The 14710-nt window shown below is 32.1% G+C and overlaps 1 protein-coding gene across 6 annotated transcripts in view; it reads right to left on the reverse strand.

Moving 5' to 3' along the window:
• Positions 1–14710, reverse strand: part of LOC145293376 (glutamate receptor-interacting protein 2-like) — a 535093-nt gene that overhangs the window by 17903 nt on the left and 502480 nt on the right. For 4 of the 6 annotated variants that reach the window (XM_080140018.1, XM_080140016.1, XM_080140015.1 and 1 more), the window contains one exon: positions 13052–13300. The exons of the other annotated variants lie outside the window; for them this stretch is intronic. In XM_080140018.1, the coding sequence (XP_079996144.1) occupies positions 13052–13300 (249 nt within the window). The remainder of the gene's footprint in view (positions 1–13051; positions 13301–14710) is intronic. 6 annotated transcript variants of the gene reach the window in all.

Consider the following 14710-nt stretch of genomic DNA (forward strand, 5'->3'; position numbering starts at 1 on the left):
AAGCATAGCCATTTTATTTATAGAAACATTTCTGGTGCATACATGTTTTGACTAAACCCAAGGATGACTGAAGTCTAATGAGGTCAAATATTTAATCAAAAATAATTACCAACTCCAAGAAAACCATAATTGTAATACTGCTGTTGAATTCTTTAATCAAAACAGATTACCAGTGTTGTGGTCTCATAAAATTTATTTCTGCAACAAATTCATAGCACCTTTACTACAGAATGAAAATGTTAAAATCAAAGTGTTCAAATTTTTTTTAGATGAGACACCCACATATACTTTGTTATAAAATCTATTTCATTATGATGGAGATTTGATATTCATCTGACTGAAACCTAAAATCTTGATTATATAAAATTGTAAATTATTGAATGGTCTTCTTTTAGACTAAGGCAGGTCTAAATATTGAATTTTTTAGGCAGTTAAAATCTTACCCTTGTGAGTTGAGGAATAAATGGCTGATTTTAATGTAAGTAATTATTCTCACCAAAGTGGGGGGAATGCATAGAGTGGGTTAGGATATTACATAGGTAGTCGTCCAACAGAAGAAAGATGTCTAAAGGATTAGCACAGATGACGGTTGGCTCATCGCTAGAGAAGGTTGTTCTTTATTTTATTTTAATTTTTAATTTTAATTTTTTATTTTTGTGTGTGTTTCTTTCTATGAATAATGTTCCTGTTCATGAATTCACAATAAAACCTACATTTCTCTAAAGATGTTGTCACTTGTTTTAATCAGTAAATGACAAAGTTATGGAAAGGGGGGAAAAAGTTTCAAGGGAGAGTAAAAGAAGGATGGAACCAACAATTGCAACAAATATTTCTTTGAATTTCTGGTAGGAGATATCGAAAATAAAAAGAGGGGTTTTTGAAATAGGTCTCCAGTCCCACCAATTGGACTGCACCATGATTAGATATTACCTGCTTAATCTTTAGCTGATAGAAGTTTATACAAAGAATACACATAAAGTCATATTAAGGATGGTGTACTTAAGTTGTGACAAAACGGACTTATATTAAATCATACTTTATTCTAATATACAGTACTCCCCCCCCCAAAAAAAAAACACTATCCAAAGTGTGGGAGTGTTCTTCGATAGGTTTTGTATTGGAATGCCCTTGATAGGTATCAAAAATCTATAATCGAAAAAATCCAATTAAAGAAGGAACAGTCCGATTTTTACCTAAAGTTAACACCCTTGTATAGCCTAACATCACCAGTGCATTTGAAAAGTTTTATCACCACACAAACAGAACAGCCTCGAGTATATAATCAATAGTAAGTCATTTGATAAGACACACGGAAACATTCAAATACTTTTATTTAGAGCACAATTGAACTATGATACTTGACTTTTGTATTTTAAACTTTAAAGGTTCTCTACAGTGCAACGTAGACTACAATGTATTGTGAACTAATTCACTGCAGGAAGGCATGTAAGGTTTCCTCCCAGTGCATTATCATTAATAAAAATCACAATTCTCTCTGTAATCCAACCATATTTATGCAACATTTCTCAATAATAAAATAAATGTCGTTGTACATATGGGGTGTTGGTCTTTTATGTGCGAGATGCTTGCGAAACCCATGGCAGACTAGCATTATTCAATTTCTCACGATCGGCTTCCACAGAGATTAATTTGAAAACCTTAGTCTCTAATATCAGTTTCAGTCACAAATATCCAACAGTCTTTGTTTTCTCGCGGATCAATGATATGAGGGGGGCACTTTAATGATCGTCTCATCAGTAGTAGGTGTGATCCTGCATGGCTTCACTCACCGGACCTTAAGATCTCCAAATTTTTATCCGTCAGGCTATCTTAAAGAATATCTATCAAAACAATCCCCAGATTATTCATGGGTCATCACAGCTCAAATCTGGGCAGTGCAACGAGAGAAATGTGTTAGAATTATTTCGTCTGTGATGACCTACTTAAGTTAAAGAACAAATCTGAGTATTGCTTTGATAGGCATTATCCTTGGAATGACCTCATAAATAAAAGTTGGGGGTTAAAGTCTGATAAGTATGAAGTCTGATAAGTATGAAGTCTGATAAGTATGAATACCTCCTACTGATGAAACGATCATCAAAATATCCTTGCATGTAATTGAATAATGAAAAAAAAACAAAGACTGGTGGACATTCATGACTAAACTTGGTGGGCAAGACAGACATAAACTGAAGTTTATTTATACCAAATATGGTTGGATTGCAAAAATGGATTGTGCATTTTATTAACGATTGCATAGGTGACATTTTTTTTTTTTTATCATCCTGTACAAAGTGACAACATTCCGTGCTACATCTTGTGTTGTGCTTTGTTTTGCTTTTTTACCAATAAAATGGGAGAGTCTGTTTAGAAAATACATATTCGGAAAACCAAACCAACAATTGACACTAATTATGCTGCAATCTTCATTGGGCCTTACTTTTTTGAATTTTTTTAGACGAGGCTTGATTCTTCGTATTATTTGGGTTCTTCAGACTACTGTTCTCATTTTGACTGTTATTTTCACAACGTTTCGATTGATGTAACTTCTGACTTTCTTCAGGTGTATCTTGTCAACCGCGGAGAATCTGCACAGAATTTCAAATGGAAGCCTTTTATTTAATCCATGGGGGTAGCATGCTCTTGTTCCATCAGTCTCATGGCTGAGTAGAAATCCTAAGTAATTCACAGTGGTATTTCGAGTGTCACTCCCACTGAGGATTTTCAACCTCCAGAAGAGTGCAACTTACAACTCTATTTTACCTCGTACTTTATCCACTATTGCAAGTTCAAGAAAAAGATTCTGTAGTTCGACAGAAAGATTCCAGAGTTCAACAAAATACACCTGTAGAAGGTCGAAGGGTACATTAACCAAAACAATATGAAAATAATAATCATGAATAGTTAGAATGATCTAAATAATACAATAATGGACGATTTTTTTTTTTTTTTTTTAACTAATTGATGAGGATTTTGTTTATACAAGCATAGCCATTTTATTTATAGAAACATTTCTGGTGCATACATGTTTTGACTAAACCCAAGGATGACTGAAGTCTAATGAGGTCAAATATTTAATCAAAAATAATTACCAACTCCAAGAAAACCATAATGGTAATACTGCTGTTGAATTCTTTAATCAAAACAGATTACCAGTGTTGTGGTCTCATAAAATTTATTTCTGCAACAAATATTGTTATGTCCATAACAGCTGGTTTCCTTTGGCTTAGTAATCTTTTTTGATTGAATATTTGGCCACATGAGACTTCAGCCATTTTCGACTTTTGTAAAAACATATATGCACATGTGCAGCCAGTAATGTTTGCATAAATAAAAACTTATAAATAAATATACTGGTCTACATGTTATTGATAGCATTATTATAGTAAGATTCATAGGATTGTTTATCCAATGTCCAAGCAATATAACAAGAAAAATTGATAAAAATTGAAACGATTATATTAATCCATCAAATATTCAAACAAAGAATCAAAATAAAGGATTAAGGATTATTCTTCATTTTGATTCTCAGTTTGAATATTTGATGAATTTATAAATATTGTAATTATTTAATTTTTATTTTCATTTTTAATTTTCTAGTCTGCTAATTGCTCTATCTAGTATGTCGGACCTTTTATTAATATAGATAGTTTCTAATATAAAGATAAATATATATCTAATATATATGATATATAAATATATATAAGATATATCTAATATATATGATATATAAATATATATAAGATATATATTAGATAAATATTAGTAATTTTATATGTACATATAGTTTCTAATAGCATGTCCGGAAGCGATGAAAAAATCCTTGATCGTGAATGTGAGAGCTGAAGATACAATATTTATTTCAAAACTATATATACATATTTCAAACGCGTACCAGTGGTTTCATTGCATTGAATCAACCAGAAGAGGTTGAATGGAATCAGTGCAAATTTATCAGCGACTATGCATTGTTTTGCCTTTTCAAAGTCTCTGATGAATTTGCACTGATTCCATTCAAACTCTTATGGTTGATTCAATGCAATGAAACCACTGATACGCCTTTGAAATGTGTATATATAGTTTTGAAATAAAATTGTATAGTTTCTAATATAAAAATAAATATCATCTTAGTAATATTATATATACATATAGTTTTGCTCTGCACACACAGTGCTCAATGTCTTCTGCGGTAAATCTTAATATTACATAAAAGATAAGTTGTTGCTTTTTATAACATTACTATGATTTCACAAAATATCCACACTGTCTAATTTACAGGTTTGGTGTTTAATTCAGACCCAAACTTGAAAGTTTTAATTTGGAGTTGAATTCAATTAGATTGTCTGAAGATGTGAACAAGTGAAAATAAAGTAACTGTATAAAAAAAAAAATAACTTATTTTTTATAATATATATTCTACTACTACAATTTTTACTATCTATATAAATAAAACAGATGTATGTGTGTGTAAATATTTAACTGATAAACTCTTAAATTACTAGTCACTTAACACTGAAACAGGGAATAGTAATCATACACCAAAAATGGTCCATAACAAGTAAAATCTTTGTTTGGATGAATGAATAACACATAAATATGTCAACAAGTTGAAATTAAAAATATTCATTTCAACTTACTCACATATTTCTATTACTTTTGTGCATGCGCAAATTCATTCGTAGCTTGAAGTGGTTTAATTTTAAAAATCATTCTTATCTATCTGTCGGTAACGCAAATGGTAGGGAACGTGGCTTGTGTGCTAAATGTTTTGATTTCAATTCTAGCTGATGGCATCCAAGTCATTCTATTTTTTTTTTTTTTTTAACCTTTGAAATCAATGCTATAAATAGAGGATTGGCTCTGTAATAATAAATATGAAATCTGCATGAATTAAAATATATTTAAGTATATTTCACAACTGGCCAAGGCCAGGCGTCTCCAGCTCGTTAGTAAATAAAACAAGGTAAGCAACAGACAATTCAGTGATTAGTGACATGGGGGAAAATGGTGAAGGTGATGTATGTGAGTTAGGGAGAAAAGAGTTGCTGTTATCCTTCTACAAATATAGACATACCGCTCCCCATGTGGGGGTATCAAATTGGTTAAAGGGAAAATTATTCCCAGCTCGCATTTAGGTAAAAATGCGCTTTCGTAAATAATTGAATTCATTCAAAACATATCGCTAAAACCAAAACAAACAAGATTTATATATTAGAAATATATATTAGAAATATATATTAGAAATATCGGTGCTAGTGCAGAGAGTGATCCGCGCTATTTTTTAAATCGAATTTCTAAGTTTAATTAAAGTTTTATGTCTTTTTTATTCAATTGTAAGGTTGAAGTATAGAATAGGTACAAAACACCCTCCCCTCCCCATGTTAAGAATGGCTTTTTAAATAATAACGTCATTATTTACATCCGGATCACTCTCTGCACTAGTACCGAAATATCTATTAGAAATATTCTAAATATTATAAAAAATAAAAATATTATTCCATAAATATAAAAAATACTAGACGACATTCGACCTATTCTACATTAATATGTCCTGAACCAATGGAGAAGTTAAATTGGATTTATTGATTTATAGTTTACTAGCTTTACCGTGCCATGCGTTGCTGTGGCTCAATTTGGTGTAATGGAAAAGAGACATAAAAAGAGAGAATGTATGTTTCTTATATTCTTAGTACAGCAATCGACTAAAAAAAAAAAATGCGAAAATGTAAGAAGTAGTACTCTTGCAGTACGTAATGGTTTAATATTTTAGTGTTTTTATTTACGTAATGGTTTAATATTTTAGTGTTTTTATTTAACGTAAAATGTTTAATCATCTCGAAGAACACAGTGTTTATGTCTGTATTTTGAGAAGACAAATAGTCGCGGATTCTGTTGAATATGTTAAGTTTGGGTAAATAAGTTAAAAACTATCTAAAACAGTGTCAGAGTTTTTTAGTTTGAACTGATTTTCGCGAACGTAATCAACGGTGTCCGCCAACAGTTGTATGTTTGAAAAATACAGCTAAAGACTGTTTTTCGAGCCGACTAAACGGTAACATTAAATAGAAAGGATTTGACGAAAAAGTTGTGGGGAAACTCAGTATGTAGCAAATGTAATTTCGTTAATGAAGAAGAAGCATTCATAAATGTTAAATTAAACACGTACCGAATTCTTTAGTAAAGAAAAAGCAATCATAATTTTCTGATCGTAATCGGACCTTTATATGGTTCTTTATTTTGTTTTTCAATTTGAATGCAAGTAATTACACTATGTAAATAATAAAATTAAATAGTAAATTACTCATAGTTAGAATCGTCGGTTAGTCGTCCAAACCGGAAGTATAAACCGAGTAGTTGCGCATTTTATGTTATTGGTTTTGTTTTTGATTTTCAATTGTAATGCAAGTAATTTCACGATATGTTTACATTGTAATAGTAATTTGTAAAAAATGAGATGTTAGTTTAAAAAGAAATTGTGTAGTTGAAAGCAGTAATAAATGAAGTTCATAGTTAGATTCCTTGATTGGAGTCGTCAAAGCCGGAAGTATAAACTTAGTAGTCGCGCAGTGTGCGTTTACCGGAAGAAAGAAATGCAAAACAAAACAATCTTATCTTAATCGGACGTTTAGCACGTTTATTTATTTAAATTTATTTTTGTTTTAGTTGTATAAGTAAAATGCAAGTAATATCATGGTATCATTGCATTCGAATAATAAATGGTAACCAAGAAATTGTTTATTTAATAAGTTTTTAGTGGGAGTACTGATAAATAAAGCTCATAATCAGATTCCGCGGTTAGAGTTGTCAAAACCGGAAGTAAAATGCGAGCAGTCATGCAGTTTGAGATCTACGGTAAAGAGGAAAAAAAGCAAAAAGATAATGTTAATCGGACCGCAATTCTTCTTTTTTTTTTATGGGAGGGAAACGGAAAAAATAGAGAGAAAAAAAAGGGAAAAAATGGCTTTAATAACCCTTTACGATTCCAAACCAGTGTTTAATCTTACTGTTCCTTGTGGACGCGTTCTCAGTGGTGTTAAGTGGTAGCAGGAGGAGTAGGAATTTAATAGAGAGAAAAGATTTTACAACTTCTATTGATTCTAACTGGTTTTGGCAGTGAACTCTTACCGGGAAAAATATAGGAATGTATGGTTATTGAGGAAGTGTAAGGGTAATAGGCCTATAGCACACCTCAGATCCTGTGCTGCAGGTTGTGCACATTACATTTGTATGTAATGTCTTGATTTTTAATCCTATTAAGGTCAAATTCACACGGGAAACATGAGTTCATTTTATTTATATAGAAGAAAGATAGAAGATAGATAGATAGAAGAAGATAGATAGATAGATAGAAGAAGATAGAAGATAGATAGATAGATAGAAGATAGAAAGATAGATAGATAGAAGAAGATAGAAAATAGATAGATAGAAGATAGAATAGAAGATAGATAGAAGACAATAGAAGATAGAGAAGAAAAGATGAAACATACAATTTCTTGAAGTTCGCTTAATAACTATTTACAAAACATTTTGTATAGATATTTTTTTATTCCTATTATTATAGTTTTAGACTGATACCATCTATATAGTTGTACATTTTATTTTGAGGTGTGATTAAAGATAAATTGAAAATTTACTATTGTGTAAAAGGATTTAACTCCCAACTTTCATATTATGAGACTTTTGTGTTTAATACATTCCCTCCTCCCACCACTTATCTCCTTCACCTCTCCTCCTGTCTAGTACGTTCAATGTGTTTCAACAACCAACTAAGCAAGATTATCAGAGTTTTTGTTGGCTATGTATATTTATTCATAATATACATATCTTAAACTAATAAATTACAGAGAGGAGTGACTTATGCATGTGTCAGCATTTTGATATGATTTCAGGTTTTTTATTAAGTAAATTATTCGTATTAAGGTATTATAATTGGGCAATTTTTTTTTTTTTTTTTTTTTTAAGGCGCAATTTGTCATGGCTTGCTCTTTCCTAACAAGTTCAAATTTAATATTCGGAGGGGCGGGTCTTATCTAACTACTGTGAATTAGGGGCAAGATTTATAGGGAAATCCTAATTGGAAAGTTGTGCAGCGAGATGTTTGTTCACATTACATTTAAATTTCTGCATGTGGGAGCAGGGAGGGAATTCCACAGGCAAGCGGTTTGAGTAAAGAAGCTCTCGGGTTAATTATCTTTTGAAAAATATTCTATTTCGAATGAGGAATTATGACAGAAGGCTTTGAGTGAAAAACTGACAAAAGACCACCTTTCACTACCATAACACTGTATATCAAAATGATTCAACAACCTATGAGAACCACGAGATCATTTTTCTAGTCCATTTTCTAAAATAATTTCTCAAGATATCTTGTATCCCCTCCCCCCCACAAATAAAAATCTAAAATACATAATAATCTTATAAAATTAAGAAAGAAATTAAAAGAAGACACTCGGCTCCGTCTAAAATAAAAACTTTTTTTTTTCAAAAAAACTAGATTCAACAAAATATAATAAATAAAAAAACGTATTAAAACTTTCATTCTTCTAATAAAAGCAATCAAATCTTTTCTTGGCATTGTTAAACTCACTCACCCTAACCCGATTTTTTTAGGAGGCAAAACAGAAGGAGGGGTCCAGTAAAAACAAAAAAAGTAATATGATATTATGAATATAGTGAAAAAAGTACATCATAGTTCAATCTCGGGCAATGTCATGGCTGATGGAATGAGAGCATGCTATCCTCAAGGATTAAATAAAGCGTTCCATTCAAAACTCTGTACAGAGTCTAGAGTTTAGCAGAAAGATTCACAAGATACACCTGAAGAAGGTTGGAGGTTACATCGACTGAAACATTGTGAAATATACACTGAAGATGAGAACGGTAGCCCAAATGATGCAAATAATATGAATTTTCTTTTTTCTTTTTTTTTAAATACGAAAAAATAGATTTCGGATAAATTACTAGAACCTTACTTCCTTATTTTTTTTGCTGTTATTTGGCTGGATTTTATTTTTCTCTTTCTTCATCTTCAAATGGAAAATTGAAATGAGTTTCATTTCAATAAACAATGACTTCCTGTCTCCTTCCCTACATGTGCTCTTGGTGTCTTTTAATTTTCGCTTTCTTAATTGAAACTGATTAGATTTATTTAGTGAAAAAGTTATTTTCGTTTGCCCTACCTTCTGCAAGTGTTATATAGTTGTGGAACAAAAAAGAAATTCACTGTTATCTATTAATCAATCTTTGTATCTGTCTATCTATCTATCTATCCAATCTATCTAATTGGAAGTAAACAATAGATGAAATGTGAAGCTATGTTTTGATAAAAGTTGTCAAAACATGTTGAGGTGTAAACTGAACAAGTTGCACCGGAAGAGAGTTGATTAACATTAGGAGTATGTGTCTTTCTGTCATGTATTCTGGTTAGCTGAGAAAATAGATGAGTTGGAATTTGGACATCGAGCAGGGCAGGAAGGAGCTGATGTGTCTGAAATTGGAGACTAAGAGAAACCCACAACCAAAGATATTTACTTCTCATTCTTCTGTAATCGACACCTGGGAAGTAATAATAAAAAAAAAACTATATAAAATCAATCAACATCTTGGAGTTGAAATGCATTCGTCCACAGGTTTTAGTTTCCATCGAAGAACAGATGAAATTTCCAGGTGGACCAAAAGATCAATGACGCAATTGAAAAGTTGATGAGGTATGTCAAAATACATGTATGTGTTTATATGCCTGACACATGCACGCAACACACTTGGACGATCACAGAATATAAATACACTGCAACACGATAACTTAGGGTTCAAATAGTGAAAAAGCCACTTTATAGACATATAGTAACACCACACAATCACACGCCGTATATATGAACACAACCTCACAATGTAACATAAGCAGACACACTCACAGGGGGGGGGGGAGTAGGCACCAAGTTGAAAAATATATTTTAATTTCAGCTTTTTTCTTTAACATTGGCTACTCACATGTATCCTGGTCAGGGAAAATGACGACATTTCTCAGCTCTTGCACATACATCACCTCGTATTTCCAAATGGTTACCCATCTGGTACTGATCAGGCTCAATGCTGCTTAACTGTGTTGTTATGCCATAGCTACTCACATTCCTGCATTAGGGAATCTGAATGAATTCCTGAAATATGTGCTGCCAAAAGGTATTCTAATACGTTGCTTAGATAGAATGCACATGTAGGCAAACGATAAAGAGGCCTAGATTGCCTTAGCAGTTTATAACAAAATACACAAGACAGATTGCACATATGAATAAATACATCATTCCCAAATATAATTGAATGCACATTGTTATGACAAGATGTAAGACGCACACATAGAATGTTTGTAGGGTGAGCCCAATGCAGCAGGATCAGCAAGTAACTGCTAGAACGATCAGGGACTCGACTTGGGCTTGCATGATTTCGCAGGAATAATGTTGAGGCTTTATATTCTCAGGAGATTTGGGAACTCTCTTAATATTAAAAAGAGACTCTTGACCTCCTTTTCCAAGGGGCACAGCTTTGGCTCAGAACACAATTCTTCAAAAGAGACAATTTTGTCTCTACAGTTTATTTATTAAATTACCCCCTCCCATAAAAAAGGGGTTGATATGCCATAAAGCTAGAGCAAACCAATAAATCATTTGCTATAGATGTTTTTTTTTTTCTTTTTTATCATTAAATAATTAAAACACAGCAACAGGCAAAAAAAGTTTTCTTCCACAATAGGTGATTCCGTAAACATTCAAAATAGTTTTTGTTTGGTTTGTTTGGTTTGTATAATATTTGAAAATTATTTGTTATTAAACGAATAGTGGCTTGTTTTATTTACTTTATTCATTTATTTTTTTTTAGATATTTTTTCAACTTGGCTAGAGATAGAGAAAGAGTTTTTGGGTGATCAGTAAGTATAAATGTTTGAATTTTCATAAATAAATGCTTTTAATGTGTGTGTAGAGATCACTCTGACTGACGTAAAAAACATTTCAAAATAAAATGTTTAAATTTCAACATTATTTCACACGGTTAATGGTAGCTGAATGGATACGGTCTTTGCTAATGAAACCAGACATAGATTCGAACCTGGGGAAAGAAGCTATCAACTGGTGTTAATCGTGACACCCTGCACTGAAGATTCCTGAAAGGATGAAACACTAGTGTCTGTAGGTATTTAAGTATTTAATAATTATATATATATATATATATATATATATATATATATAAAGATTGTTGAATTTTTATTTATTTTATTATTAGCAATTAATTTCATTCTTTTTTCGCTCCCTGAACTTTTTTATTATAAGAAAGGAGTTATTTGCCCTTTGTTTACATTTTTTCGTCCACATTTTATATATATATATATATATATATATATATATATACGTGTGTGTGTGTGCCACAGGGCATCTCTATAATAATATGCTAAAGTAATTTCATATTCGTACTAGGATCAAAAGTGCAATATCTGACCTGGCAAGAAATGCAATATCATTCATAGTGAGACTAATAGCACAGACAATGTATCTGCGGATTTGTTTGAATCTTTTTCTGATCTCCATATGATTTCATTCTTCAAGCATCAGCTTAAGGCTAAAATAAGATGTTATTGTGATAAAATAATGTTTTTTCGTAGCTTTTGATTACCTACAAATTATTTCAATTGGCTAATTCTGTCCCTTACAAGAAAATGTAATGCTTCCATGGTCTAATATATAAGGAAGAATTATTTCCGAAATAACTGTTTCACACATTTGTCAACTTGATTTTCAGTAGTAAAAAGAACTTGTGCTTGTAGTTAGATATTTTATAGACAACATTCATTTGCATATGAAGTAATGTTGGAACGATTAATTGGAAAAATCATAACTTTTTGGGGTATCGGAATCGATAAAAAATTGTGCCAAATTTCCAATGCCAAAAACAATTCTTTCAATTGTTTATTTTTGTCTTTGTTTAAAATTTATTTTCCATTACTGGTATTTATGATAAAATATTTATGTACTTTGAACTACTAGTAAAACTAATATCTATAGCTCCCCTCATCCCCAGATGTATTATTTTTTGTTTAAAAAAAAAACATATGCATATATTACATGGGTATTAATGGTAATCCGTCCATCCAGCACGTCCATAGTCGAGATTGAACTCACTACACGAGTTTGTAGCATAATTCAAATCTTGTTGGTAGCTGAATACTTGATGGTTCGCCAGGGCTATCAAGGGTATTTTTTATCGTGACGCCATCACTAAATGGAGTGCCTACCACGGCTTAAAAGAGTCCCATCTACCCTCGTGAGAAGGATAGATCGCGCCAGTTTCTCAACCTGGTATTTTTACCTTGCAGTACAGCGCCTCGCCATTCCCAAATGGTCACAATGGTAATCCGACCCCCACCCCTTAAAAAAAAAAGTAAATCTCCACACTAACGTACTGTACTTGCAATAACCCTTATCCCTGAGTGGCTTCCGGGCCTTGATAAGTGGTGACCACCGTGTAAAAAAACAAAAAAAAAACATGCAAATTTATAACTTAATATTTTTAAAGAATCAGAGTTGGTAATTTTAAACAGAATTGTCAATTGTATCGGAATTGGAAAAAAATATTGAAATCATTGCGTTACTAATATGAAGAGAACAACTAATTTATGAACACCGAATTGAAGAAGACAGCTGAGAGAGACCGTTGGAGGTGAGATTAGTTGGGGTATTCATTGCAGTGTTGGTGAAAAGGAGTTCCTTATGGGATTACAGTCATAGTAAAAGATTAAACTCCATCACGTTTAACAAATGATGTGTTAGTAACCTGATATTTGATTAGATCCTTATTTGTAGAAGGACAACCATAATATTAATAAATATTAAGACACTGGCATAATAAAAAAAAAAATAGAACACTGGCAGGATAATAAAAAAATCAAAACAATAAACAAGTGAACATATTAAAATCAGTAAAAAAAACAAAAAAAAAAAAACATGAACAATGGACCAGACAAACGGAACAAATCAACTATTAACGCAAGACCACGAACGCTTACGGCTCGCAAGTTTTGCCTCCTCTTGCCGGCTTCTGTCGTTGTCATTGCTGCAAACCTTTCAGCCTCGTAGGGAGAAACATTGTTCTCATTGCCAGTACTCCGGTGCCGACTCCTTGTGTACGGGGAATGGTTTGCATTTAAGTGGTGACGCTGTTGCTGGTTCAGGTGATGGGTGTTGTCGTGGCGATGGCATCGGTGGTGAGAACGCTGTGTTGATGATGACAGTGGCGGCAGAGGTGGGGTTGGTTGCTGAAGGGCAAAATATTTAATTAGTCACAACAGAACGGGACAGCGATTTAATGCTGACCCAAGCAAAAGTTTCCCTGAGAGTACTTAAGGAGTTAAATGGTGATTATAACATCTTTATAATACCATGAAATGTGTTGAATGGGAAACTGATATCCAGTTTTATTGAGTTGTTAGGTGCCGGAAAGTAAACAGATTTATCCAGGCGGAGGCCTTCAATGCAGGAAGTAGAATTGCTGGAATGATTTTCATTGGCTGATTCTGAGTACCCACCACATATAGTTTGTTATTTCTGTCAGACCATTTAGTTTGCAATGTTCGTGTTTATGGGTGCGTAACATGATTTCATATTCGAGGAGAAAATATTTTCATTTTTTATTTTTGAGAAATCTACGGGTTTCTGATGGATATTTCTTACTGTCTCTCTGAGTATTTAGAGTGGTTCAATGAAGATAGTAAAGGGAGAGATGCATGGCTTGTTCGGTTAATTATCAATAAATTAAAACAATTTTTTTTTTCTTTCAAACAAAGCTCAATCCCCAAACTAAAATAACATGTATTTTGTGTCATCAAACTGTACAGAAAAAATGTCTTAGGGAAATAAATTGATTAACCTATATTAAAAATAGTAACATTATATATATATATATATATATATATATATATATATATTATTTTAAGTATATACATATAATATTAAAAGATAATATACGTGTATATATTCAGCATTTGATTCAGCAATGCTTAGTAGTAATATAAAAATATATTTATTGCAAGTAAGCTACACTGAAACAATTGTTTCCTTCTTGAAAGAAAACATCAGGCTAAATACATTAGTTGTTTTTATATCTAAATAATATTTACGCTAGCTAATTAACCAATTGGATTTGTTGGTTGTATTAACAACTTTCTGGCTATTATTTCCATCGCATACAACTTTCTGGCTATTATTTTCATCGCATGAAAAAAAGAGAAAATGCACCACATGGCGAGTAAGAGAAAAAAAAAGCGTGTGTTAGCATAAGATGAATGTGTAGCTTGTGGCAGTGAGATACTTTTAAGCCCGTGTGGAGATGGCAGAGTTTTATTAATTACATGGCAGATGAAATGAACTGTTTAAAACAAGATGCAATGCATTATTGGAAATTCTATGAATACATGTGTGTGCGTGTGTGTGCATACTATATCATAGTCCATGGTTGCTGTAACTTCTTTTGATAGCAGCCTCCTCCCCCAAATCGTTTACCCATTTAGTTTATTGCTTTTTGTTTTTATTTCTATTAATTTATTTTCTTCAGTTCTTAATGTTTATCCTTTCAGCTGAAGATTAGTTAAAAATGGATGGTTTTTAGCCAGTAAAAAAAATTGCAATTTAATAGTGAAACACCTCTCACACAAGCCCTTTGAGAGAGG

This window comes from Euprymna scolopes, chromosome 2 (genome assembly GCF_053919585.1).
Source record: "Euprymna scolopes isolate OS-2025 chromosome 2, ASM5391958v1, whole genome shotgun sequence".
In the NCBI taxonomy this organism is placed as follows: Eukaryota; Metazoa; Mollusca; class Cephalopoda; order Sepiida; family Sepiolidae; genus Euprymna; species Euprymna scolopes.